This window comes from Hypomesus transpacificus, chromosome 11 (genome assembly GCF_021917145.1).
Source record: "Hypomesus transpacificus isolate Combined female chromosome 11, fHypTra1, whole genome shotgun sequence".
Lineage (NCBI taxonomy): Eukaryota > Metazoa > Chordata > Actinopteri > Osmeriformes > Osmeridae > Hypomesus > Hypomesus transpacificus.
In genome coordinates, this window is record NC_061070.1 from 10,107,357 (window position 1) to 10,120,036 (window position 12,680).

At 39.4% G+C, this 12,680-nt stretch overlaps 1 protein-coding gene across 1 annotated transcript; it reads right to left on the reverse strand.

Annotated features, from left to right (window-relative positions):
* Positions 1-2,331: 2,331 nt before the first annotated feature.
* On the reverse strand, positions 2,332-12,033 carry slc18a2 (solute carrier family 18 member 2). The gene is made up of 16 exons (XM_047029892.1): positions 11,878-12,033; positions 11,420-11,631; positions 10,147-10,477; positions 8,705-8,763; positions 8,486-8,569; positions 8,239-8,331; positions 7,920-8,009; positions 7,710-7,753; positions 6,637-6,697; positions 6,081-6,176; positions 5,474-5,552; positions 4,816-4,867; positions 4,285-4,348; positions 4,048-4,167; positions 3,786-3,919; positions 2,332-3,457 (listed from the first exon to the last, which is right to left on the reverse strand). Exons 2-16 carry the CDS (start codon positions 11,550-11,552, stop codon positions 3,353-3,355), a joined length of 1,545 nt encoding a protein of 514 aa, XP_046885848.1. The 5' UTR covers positions 11,553-11,631; positions 11,878-12,033; the 3' UTR covers positions 2,332-3,352.
* Between the last annotated feature and the right edge of the window lie 647 nt (positions 12,034-12,680).

Consider the following 12,680-nt stretch of genomic DNA (forward strand, 5'->3'; position numbering starts at 1 on the left):
TATTCTATTATACTAACTGTTCTGAAACTGTCTGTAGTTAGCTACAGCTAATTTCTTCTAAATGGGATACAGAGATACTTGAAAAAGATTAGCCTGTAGGTTGAAATAATTGTAAAAATAATTAATTGTAGACATGCATCACACAACTATGGAAAAAATATGCAAGAAATAAGCTTGAACAATAGCGAACCAATAATGATTTAGGCCGTAGTTATATAGTAATACATAGTTATACTGTATCGACAAATGTTTGACGAAAGTGGTGTTTGTGATTGTGGGGGCAGTGTGTCAAGTGCAAAAATGCTGTTTGTCAATCTGGATTATAAACTGGGATACTCTGGAGTACAAGAAGGGCTTTGTGAAAGACTTTGGCTCTGAGTTTAGATCCCAACCAGTAACCCCCAGATTGTCTAGGCCCTAGAACCAAAGGGAGAAACTGTGGGGGGGAGGGAGGGGGGGTATTCGTCCTGGTTGGCTGAGATGATATATCCCTGAAGACCCATCCTGCAGGTCAGTGTTTAATTTGAAAGTGAATCTCATGGTTGTACCTTATATTGGGAAATATGTTCTACAACCAACTGTTCTATTTTTTCTTTAATCTACAAGTGAGGGTGAGATTTAGGCACTGTGTCCTCGCGCTAAGGTTCCTTGGTGGGGAGGGACATCATTATGCAAGCATCTGGTAAGTAATTGGAGCCCAGCGGAGAGATGGATGGGATGATTACAGTGTGTCTCTTCCTACATGGGGTGACTAAGTGACACATTTCCCCATCATAGCCTGCTCTTGTGTTTTCTTTTTCAAGTGCTCAAAATGGACACCCAGAAAAGGTAGCATTAACCCCTTATACATCTTATACATGTGGAATGGACATCATTGATGGTCGTACTTATCCGTTAAAAGCAGAAAAATGAAGAAATGATGGATCATAGAATATGACATGGGACCGGCAGACAGGTCTTGAACGTGTATTATGTTGTATGCAATCTATATCCTTTACATATGTTAATGGTGGGCTTTAAGAAGCTGAGCTATTCAATTGATTATTATAAATCTCTGACCATTCCATTGTGTTTAAGTGGTTAACCGTCAGTATTAGATAAGGCCTCAAATCTGAGGATGGATCAAAGATAACATACAGCACTGACATGTCCATACAAAAGTTTTTTTAGAGTATACAACATTTAATTTAGGATTTCCCTTCTCCAATGAATGTCAACATATATTACACAATCAGAACACCTCACATGTAAACAACCAAGCAACCATCAGTCCAGAATATAAAATGGCAACATTATTTGCACCATTTAGTACTTGAGACACATAAACCAATGACATACATGTCAGAAGGCACACACACTGACAATAACACACGCACAAACACATACTGTACATGTTTGTGCGCGTGTGCCTTAATTTTCTGGTATACAAAAAGACAAAAAAAATATTTAATCTCATGTATAACCACCATGATTTAACAAATGATTGTAAATAGTAAAAACAAAAAAAGAATCTCTATTGTAATCTTGTCAAAATAATTTTCTTATAAAACCAAATAAAATATATCAGCAAATAGTAAAGAGTGGGGTCATTTCATAATATTTAAATATCAAAATTATCTAAATACATAAAATGTTTTTATACCATAAACAAAACATACAATATAATAGTATAAAGTGTCAAAACAAGGACATTTGGAAAAACCAAACTTTTGTATCTGAACCTTATAATTGTCAGTCAATACATGACAATTATTGTGCTATGCTGTATGCCTTGTCGTTTCTGTTAGGTCAAAGAGAGACAGTCAATATTTTCATCTTCTGGTCCGTGTTTAACAGAGGAGGGGATCCTTGTGAATAACACTAGGGACATGTGCAAGAGCTAGCTAGCCAATTCCATAATCTGTGTGAAGTGTGTGGACACGCATACAAATCCTGTAAAGTGGAATTCTCAATATTTATTTCATGGTAGCAGTCAATCGAGAAACAATGTTGTAAAAACCTTAAGGACTGAATACTACTGTCTATACAGTAGCACAATCCTTACGTTAACATCTTTGTATTTTATCAAGTGAACAACTACCCTTAAGACAAACTTCATTGAGGCTGAAGTCATTAGTTAGAACTTAGAACTAAGATCCTATTGGCACAACCCTATTACTAGATCATCTCTGTTTATGTTACTAATAAATGACTCAGTCACTGTGGAGTTCGGTGATTATGTCTGTGTGATAAAGTGCTTGGGTCATCCCCCTCCTAAGGTGCCATGTACTGGAACAAAATAGGAATTAATTACTACTAATAACTACTTGGGAAAAATGATTTACTTACAGGTAATCAATGAATGGTTTATTATGTCAAGTGTCAATATGTATCATGATCAACATCCTGCAGATCATCATTTTGTCAAAAAATTGTATTGCATTTCCATTGTCTAACACGTCCACCAGAGCATAATGTCACAAATTGTGTTAAAAACAGAACAGGCAAATACAAATAAATGTATTTATGACAGAAAGTCATCCCAGAAGTGGGTGTTCCTTTTCACACATTCTAAAGGCCTACCAAAAACGTTCAACAATTAGCCACATCTAAATCGACAATGCCGTCGTTATCCAATGTGCTCATGATGAAAACTCCAGAGGGGGACAATTAACCCAGAACTGCTTTTGAAAGTACATCATTTAACATAGCAAGTTAATTTCCAGGCAAACACTGAATAAAATTACCCCTGACTCAAGAATAAAAAAAGATAAAAGGATGAAATACAATTTCAGACTTTTTTTGTCTAAAATGAGTGGACCAATAAAATAATACCCACATCATTTCCTCACAGTGCTTTGAGTTGCTGAATCTAATCCAAAGTCTGTTTCTAAAGAACATTCTGTCTTCCATCAGAATCGTATTATGTCCTGTATTCAAAGAATCGCAGCACTGTCAGGTGTGTAAAACTATTAATGGCGAAAAGGTGAATTAAGACAGATGTTTAATCCTAACAAACAACTCTACAGAAACAGGTGATTACTCACCCTCAGATGAAGTGACCAACTCCCTCTGATGGCACATACAACCCTGTTTTTACATGTGTTCCTCCTCACTATGATAAGGCTGTTATCTAAAAATGACCCTCATCAAGCATCAGCATTTGACCACAGGGCACAGAAAACAACTTTGGTTTGCTCCAGTCGTAAAAACGCTAACAATGACACATAACAGTGAAGACCAAAGGCAAGACATTCACACGGAAACGGCTTGGCTGTTTTGCTTCGTTGTTACTATTTTATATTTTCTCAGTTTTTTTTTCCGTACAACAAAATAGATCCTCTGGAGGGTTAACATACATGGTTGGGGACTGTTATTCGTCATCATATTCTGGTTCCATATCATCGCCTTGGTAGCATGTTCCCTGAGTGGAATACGACCTGGTCTTCATTGAGCAGTTGGAGTCCATCAAAATGGCCTGAGAAGAACACAACAATTGTCTATTAGTGTTATTAGTGGAATAATGGCAGTGCATAGACCACAGCCATGAAGACAAAAGTTTATTTTCCCTGATGGAAGTACAAGGAATAATACAAGTGAGCTCTTATTTTTAGCACAAAGGGCTTACAGTCCCCTGTGTTTAAATGAAAGCCACTGTAAAGTGGCAAATGCATAGGTATGGAAGATTTAGTTTGGTTTGATGAGGACAAAAAAACATGAATAGCTGTGTACTGTATGTGAAAGGTGTTATGTTAAATTACGGTACAGCATGCACTGTATGCGTGTGAACTGCAGATTTGCCTCACCATTTTTTCCTCTTGTCCAGGTGGACTCCTGAGGAAATAGCATAGTGGAGCAAAGAGGATGTCCACAAGCCCGATGATAGTCATAAGCCAGGGAAAACCAATGGTTTCTGCTATGGGTCCCCCAATAGATGGACCTTTGGGACAGATAATACTAGGTCTAGTGTTGACAAATATACTTACTTGATGAATTTATAGATCAAGCTATAATCCTTTATGTATAAATGCTTTATAAACAAATACATTCTTGATAGTATTACAGTACCAATAGCAAAGCCCATGCAGAAAGCCACATCAGCGATGGCATATACACTGCCATAGACTGACACATGTCGCAAGTCCACCAGATAAGCCATGATGGGCATCATAGAAGAATCCACCATACCTGTCAGAAATGAGACACCAAGTACGTGTAACTTCAATTAGATTTTTATACAGTCTACTGTACTACTACTTATGCCTTCTGCTGCTTTAGTGTTGAAGACTGTATGAATAGACTTACCAATGGCAAAGCCCACTCCAAAATTGGGAATTATTAAACCATAGATGTCTTTGGCAAGAGGAACCTAGACCACATAAAACAGAGTTTGGTAAGACAATATATAATTGAGTTATTTACTTTTAACATGAGGCCTTTCAGTGGTCAAGTCTTTGAGCGTAGCTAGAATACTGGAATAGCTGATTTCTTGCTACACAGACATTGTCAGTGCACTGGTTTTATGCACCTTCAATTGACTTCTGACTGAACTCTCATTCCCTTTAGTGGCTCCAAATGTGATTTGGGGAATAGTGGGATATGGTAGAACATTAACACAATGTCCTCAAATGGACTTTCTGCTACAAAGGCTCTCTCTCGTGCATCCAAATATGGCATTTAACCTCTACCTCACTCTTGAATGCACTCGCTCACAGCACATCTGTGTTCGTTAGGACATTCACTCAATCATTTCTCCCCAAATCATCTTATGTAGTTCCTCATGTTAGTGTATGTGACTCTGTAACAGCCATTTGTAACCATGGCTCCAGTACTCACACACATGATGCTTATCCCCACGACGAGCATTCCAATAAGAGCACACAGCCATCTGGGTGGAAAAGAAGAAGGGCTGCTCAGTGTCTGCCCATTTCCACAGTCCGTCACGCATCTCCCGCCTACCCTTAGCCCCCCCCCCCCCCCCCCCCCCCCCCCCCCCCAGTTCCTGTTCCTGTTCTTCTGTACCGTGAGGTTGTATAAATCAGATTTGTTGGAATAATAAACTTAAAACAAAGCAAGAAGCGGAAGCAAACTGTCCGGCTGATAGTGATCTGCTCTTTTTGAGGCTAGTTTGGGACATTTGAGCTTTGAGTTATTTTTTGTAGAGTACATCTTGCAATGTAACCTGGCTTCCAAGAGGGTCTACAGTAAACAAAGGTCACAAAACACTGACAATGAATGGATCAGACCTAAGCTTAACAGGCAAAGATTGATATATGACCAAAATGTTTTTACCCAAGGTAACAAACATCTTTATATAAACACAGTGTCACCCCAAGACTTCAATAAACAGTATCAGACCACGCCAGCAGAAAACTCATTTTGAGCTTCTCAATAACACCGGAAACTCCGAAAAACGGAAAGTGAAAAAGATTAGAGTGTGAGTCAGAGAAGATAAGAAGTATGAGAAAAATAACAGAGTAATTTCCCTCCCTACCTCCCCATCTTGTGGGCCATTACACCAAAGATGTTGGTTCCAATAAGGTAGGAGATGCTGGCTGGCACGAAGGCGACACCTGGGTTGAGAACAGACAGACAGGCAGAAAGAATGATGTGAGCGAGCGAAAGAGAGAGAGAGAGAGAGGAGGGGGAAGGGCTAAGATAAGGAGTCCCACTATCAGTTTCTATCTTGGTCTGTAATGAAGACTTGTGCTCTTCACTCGTGAACGAAAGACACCCTAATATCCTGTTCCCCCCAATCCCATTTCTCTCCATTCACCTCTCTCATCCCGCCTTTATCTATTACCTCTGAGACAATGCAAGGAATAAAATAGTTAGTGCCTGCAATGAAGAGGAATAATTTGGTTTTAACAGGAGGGCCCATTGGGCTGGAGTACTGTTTCAATGTATTTTTTGGACAATTATCCAAGAGCTCCAAATCTGTTTTTTATACTCAACGGCATCATTATAAAGTTAATATAATGCCCCCTATGTTGTCACACGAATTGAAGCAATGAAGTACTTTATTTCACATATGTCACACAAGTAAAAGGGATCATATGCAGTTTGGCAAGTAGTAAAGTGAAAAATAAATGAATCAGTACCTAGTTGCCATTTCCTTGCACACATGGTCTCCATCATCCAGATGGGTAGGGCTGGTTCCAGCATCGCGATGGCCATGTTTGCAAAACAAATGGAACCTAGAAATGAGAATGTGATTGTGGATAAATAGGCACAATGCTTATTTCGATTTTTTTGGACTGTTCTCCTCTCTCGCTCTCTATCTCTCTCTTTCTCTCTTTCTTTCTTTCTTTCTTTATCAGGTTGCCATGACCCATTTGTGGTAATTGACCTGTGGAAAAGAGGTCTACTGACACATAGACACACATTTTACTCAAACAATTGCATAATCTCAATCGCATTCGCACACACACACACTCACAAACAAACACACACACACTAACACACTAATAATACTGTACTCCACCCAGAAATCGATTAGGAGGCTTAGCGTTGATCGTGTCTTACATTTATAGGGGGGCACAAATATAGGTTGACCGTTTTGGTTGGTTATCACTTTATCAAGTGGGACTGACAATTGAAATTTCTAAACATATATGGCTTCATTGTTTTACAGCAATGCATATTTGTTTTTCTTACCTGCCGCAATAAGAATGTATGGATCCTTCATGAGAGTCAATAGTGGTGTTCCTTTTTGACTCTGTAGAGGGGAAATGAGACAGGAAACACTAACCGTCTAAGATGGCTATCTTACCATGACTGATTATGTACAGCAAGTAGATTGCTTATAGCAAGCAAGGTAATTATACATATTCATGGAGAAGACACAACACATGATGTTATAAGAGAGCGTCTTTGTAGAACAAAAATAGTTATTTACATCCACTTTGACATAGTCATTTGTTATAAAAGCAGTATTTGTTGACATGATGCTGATAGTACTGTCTCTGAAGCATTAGGGTAACTGATTCTGAGTTATTGTAAGAGCTTTGCTAGTCATTAGAGAACTCAATGATGGGGCCCCATTCATCACAGCAGGTTTTCACATTAATGAGAGGGAGTGTAGCATCCAGCTCACTTTGAGAAGAACATCGTATTACTTGTGACACTTGTAACAAGACTGTAAAATTGGTGTGAAAGCAAAAGAGACCCTGTGGTCATGAAAGGGTTAGTTATCTTGGTTGCTGTGACGGCGGACAACAATCAGGCCCGTAGATCAAATTTAGAAGAGAGGCAACGGATAAGAATCAGCATCTATGGCACATGTCTCTTCTGACTCCAAGACAAAGCCATCAAATAAAGAATGGCTGCATTCTACCCATGTATAAAATGTGTTGAACAGTCCGTGTTGATTCAGATATCTAGTGATTCAGCTTGAGTGTTGGTGTGAGAGACACTATGTTTTCAAGATACTCCTGATTAAGTGTAAAGTCGTGTATGAGGAACACAGGCACTTCAATTGTTTTCTTCTCTTTCCTATAAAACCCTGTGTAGAGTTACACAACATATGAATCACAGGACAGTACACGTGAAAAAGATTGTGGTACCACAAGATTTGAATGTTAAATGGGATATTGATGATGATCTAGTCATACGGCCCATTTTACTTCTTTTCTCAAAATAACAGAGAGCAATGAGAGCAACGGAAATCAGACAGCTCCTTTCTGGCCTGGTAGTTCACCTAATTCAGTCTGGCTGACAGGGCCACTCACCTCTGGCTCTACCTTGGAAGGCTGGAGAATGAAGAGCTGTAAAGCTGTGGAGAGACACAGAGACTGAACTTTGTTTGCCATGAACACATCTTATCAAATATAAAAATCTACTGATTAAAAAAACCCAAAAAGTGTCATTATCATAGATTAATCAATGTTGGGTGTTTTTGTAGAAATGTTGACATGTAATAATTCATATACATGACATACCTCCATCCAACAAGGCCAGAACTGCCAGGATAAGGAAGGGAGCTGTCTTCCCTACAAACTCATACATCACACTCCCGAATGGTGGGCCCACTGTGCAGATAAGAGTGAAAATGTTCAGGAGTGTAGTGATAATAATAAGGGGGACAGAGCTACAGTATGTCAACATTCCACTGTCATTGCAGAACATTATCTCCCTAGGGGATGAGGTCCTGCTCCTACTTTAAAGGCTGAAGAGGACCTTTGAATAAAGGTTAGTTGTTTTTTCTGAGGAGGATGTTTATCATGGATCGCAAGATTACACTGAAGGCTGTGCACACACCCAGTACTCCCATAGCAAGGCCACCCAGCGCTATGCCGATAGCATTTCCTCGCTCCTCATCGTCCGTGTACACACTGGCCAGCATCCCCATTCCTACAAGAGGTAAATGTCTAATGAATGTACCTTGGGACTCATAATGTTCACTCATCAACTGTATACAGTACTAGAAGGGTACAATACATGTAGTCATGTGAGTGTGGTCATGCACTTGCATGACACTGGCTGGGCCCCAGGATCATGTTCTTACCAGCCACAGAAGAACATGAAGAACCGACACCTTGCATGGATCTGGCCAGGAACAGCAGAGCGTAGCTCGATGAGAAGGCAAACACTTGACAAGAACAAGAGCAACAATAAAACATTTGAAAAAGTACAACAGGCACACATTCTAAACGGACAAATTACAAAATGGTATTATTGCGATGCAGTTATGTAGAGACCAGTGCAGATGCTGGGTGATACTTACTAATGGTCGAGAGGAACATGATACAAAAGCCTGCAAACATGGGAATCTGGTACCCTATTCTGTAAAGACACAGAAAGAATTGCTTGACACAAACTGTGATACAAAACAAGGCCCAACCATACGTTCTACAATATATTACCCATATTTGCAGGAAGTGCATAGAATAGCATGTTTATACATTGAACTGACTGATTCCAATGCAAATGGAGTCTATTAACCGTTGTACACCTGACAGATAAACCAATTGCTGCTTCTTATTTGGCATCATACAATTATGACACTAGATAAAACATTAGAAAAAGATTGAGAGGACAAACACCAAGAGAATATGCTATATAGAAACATTTACGGCCCCTTACTGCCATGTCCCTGACATGCATGACTTCCCTTGTGTTGTCCTTTCTCAGCCAGAAGGTGACAAAGGGGAAATAATAGGATTCCGTTTGTTTGCCTCAATTACAGCATATCTGAGAGCCGACTACAGACCATAAACACTTATTTGAATATGTCTGTCAATCCTGTGCACTGTTAAAGGAAGCATCGTTGCTCGTTGTTTTTTACCACACTCACTACATCCTTTCTATAGAGAACATCTATGTGCATGACAGTGGATGTGTTCAGTGAACAGTGCTTGCCTACAGAAACGGCATAAACAAAAATATTACAGCTGATCACTATCCAAGACAAAACGCTAACCCTGAATTCAGTTCCATGTGATCTATATAGATTGGATCTACATGACAAGACGTTTGGCCTCTAAATACTATTATTTAAACAGTATTACCACACAGCATTTTATTTTACTTCCCACCACTTGAAGAGAGTCTGTTACAGTTCCTCCTCTCTATTTTACTGTGATTTAAACATAAATGTTATTCAATGATGACCTTTGACAGAACGGAAGCTGAGTCATTATTTGGGCTCCAGGCTATCAGGAAGCCAATGTGACCTGGGAGGAGACCACCATCATGTACTGTGCATGTGCAGTGAACTCTGAAGAAAACACACTGGCCCTGTCTCCTGTCAGTTCAGCTTAGTGCAATTCACATCTCCACGTCATAATTACCCGTAAAATCAGTCATAATAGTATGAAATGCTTGGACACACTTATAACCATTATTTACCATTAAGTGAATTAAGAGAAAAAAATTATGGCGGCATCAAATGCCAGGCAGAACACTCCTTAGATCCTTTTTAAGGATCTAAATGTCATATCAAATCAGCGTGTACAAAGGTTACAATTATATTTATAGCTCTGAAGTTGCATTCTTGTTGCCATGCAAACCATGGCACGTATTTCATGGCAAAAACATCTATGAGACTCACAGGAGGATGGAGGACGCGAACATTAAAAACACAACTAAACTGGATTAAACACATACTCTCAGGATGTAGCATTCCAATGCCCCGCTCACAATGGTGAGAGGGAAGCAGTCACCCACCTGTTGGTTAGTGGCCCTATGAAGGGGTTGGTGATCAGCTGTACAGTAGCCTTGGAGGCAAACAGCAGTCCCACTTTGACGTTCTCATTAAGAAGCTGGTCATCATTTGTGATGCAGTCAGAGCTGTTCTGGGGCACAAGGGTGGTAGTAGGGGGAGGGATGGTCCCACCTAAGGGTCTGGTATCAGCGGGTTCCCCGCTGGTCACCCTGACTGAGTTGTCATACAGGGACACAATGGTCTGGAAGGTTCCGGAAGAGTTGTGTGGTGAGGTGGTGTGATTCTTGACAGTGTTGGTATCAGTGGTATATAGATAACTGGGAATGATGGGTACTGAAAATAACAAACATGCCAGAATAATGATTAGTGAATCAATTTACATCCTGTGAAATACTTTCTCAATTTATATTTACATTAAACTCCACAAATAAGTTAGCATGAAGTAATAGGTAGTATAATAAAAGTATCAGCTTTTTCCATTTCCATAGAAATTCTAATAGGCTAGATAAATAACGATTACTGTGGAGTCAACACAGCACAAGCATCACCTGTCTTGTGTTTTTGCGATTGGTTCCACAAATGAGGGGCACGCTAGTCATTTACGAACGCTCTCAGGGAATGAGTGGATCTGTTTGTATCCACAACGCGCGTTCGTGCGTAATGGATGTGTCCTAGAAACACTACGTCGCCGAGAGGCAATGTCGCACCCAAATATACAGCCGCTAAACGGTCATCAATGTCATGTACAATTGGATTAGACTTGGAAATGGTTTGTATCGTGAAAATGTGTTGCCTTTTAGAAAATGCTTAGGATACCTACTATAGTGTTTTCAGACAGATCAACTGGTGGTTTTTGACGTGTATCCTATGGGTAAATCTGCTTTGCATTTCTAAACAAGGACATGTATTTTGTGTGAGTTGGCCACATATTGTTGAATCAGTCATGATAGAATATTTTACGATTCCGGAACGTATTCAAATCACGAAGTTTAATGATCTGTTTTAAGTTTGAGTCTATGTATGATGCATGAAACATGTGAGTAGCCTATTATATGTAGGCTAAAATATGTACAAAAATAAATACATAAATTAAAAACTTAGACGGTTCATTAAACATGTGCTTCTGATTCAAGACTCCATAGCCCATTTAAGTTCTAACTAACATTTGATTTTTCACATGATTTAAAACAAGTTGCCACCTCAGGTTGAACACAAGATTCGTGGTCAATGCTTTATAGGGTAACAGGTGTAAGGTGTATGCTGAGTTGTACCTACCGACCACCGTGAGAAGCATATTATCCAATAGCAAGGCGATGAACACAATAACCAGAATCAACTTCCTTGATTGCCTCTCCTCTCTCAGCCATGTTAATAAATTAAATGATCTGAGAGTGTCTAATCTTCCCATTGTTAAAGTCCACAAAAGAACGAGCGAAAAGAAGGACTCGTTCTGCGGTGGGAAAAATAGACAAACGTTTGAGGTCCCCCTGTTGTGAAGAGAAAAGAGACAAGTCAAAAGGAAATCGTTTCAAATACAGCTGTGGCTGTAAAGTGTTATTTTTCTGCAAGTTAATTTTTAGAATACAGTCCTGAGAGTAGCTTATAAATAATAGCCTAATATTAAAAAGGTCCAAACATGTTTGAGACTACAGTATAATTGTGTGGTCGTATAATAAATACAAGGAAGAAAAATAAACTGTAGTTGAATGTGCAGAAGTCCTTAAATATCTAACCTTAAATGAACATTTGCGAAATCCTCTTGCAGCAGCAACCGTGGTAAAAAGACCCAAAGATGCGGGGCGTTTTACTTACTTGACTGATCCTTGACGTCATTCAACCTTTATCAGGAACATCCTTACCTACAGCATCGCAAACTCAACGCATTGACAGATGCCCAGTGTCTTTCTTGAAACATTTATGGATGAAATAGCCAATTCTCATTTGTGAACAATAAATAAATACAATATTTTGCGTCCTCTATGGGCTTACTCGACATCAACCGATTTAGCATAGAATATTTTGAATGATTGCTATGAATATATAGAAGAGCGAGGAAAATACAGAGATGAAAGAGAGAGAGGGGCATTTTCCTGAAGAGTCATGGCAAGAGCATTATAGTCGATATACCCCAATATTTTAACAGCGAGTCTTTTAAGGTGAGGGGAATCATAGCGCGTAAACTTTGGCTTGGGGCTGGCTACTACTGTCAGTTTAACTGGCATAATACGGATCACTCCGTACAATATATGACACATTTCTAGCTGGCCATAAAACATATGACAAATGATTGAGCATAGTCAAACGATGGCAATCAGTACTTTGGCTATCATCTATCTATAGAGCTCAGATATGGCCAACTTTATCTCAAACCATCACGAAGCCGTCTGACAAACTTCCTCATTGAATAATCCATTGCTTTATAGACTGCGATCAAATTCAATTAGTCCGATAATCAAAACAAATTCGTGCGCACTCTTTACAGTGACAATGGCGCCATCGTGCGTTACGTTGACTTCCATACAGTCCCGATGCGCGG

Coding starts and splice junctions, on each gene's coding strand:
- slc18a2 (XM_047029892.1), bottom strand. CDS start 11,552: ATGGGAAGATTAGACACTCTCAGATCATTTAATTTATTAACATGGCTG. Junction 4,168..4,284: donor TGGAGTGGGCTTTGCCATTG/GTAAGTCTATTC, acceptor CATTTCTGACAG/GTATGGTGGATTCTTCTATG. Junction 3,920..4,047: donor CTGCATGGGCTTTGCTATTG/GTACTGTAATAC, acceptor TCTGTCCCAAAG/GTCCATCTATTGGGGGACCC.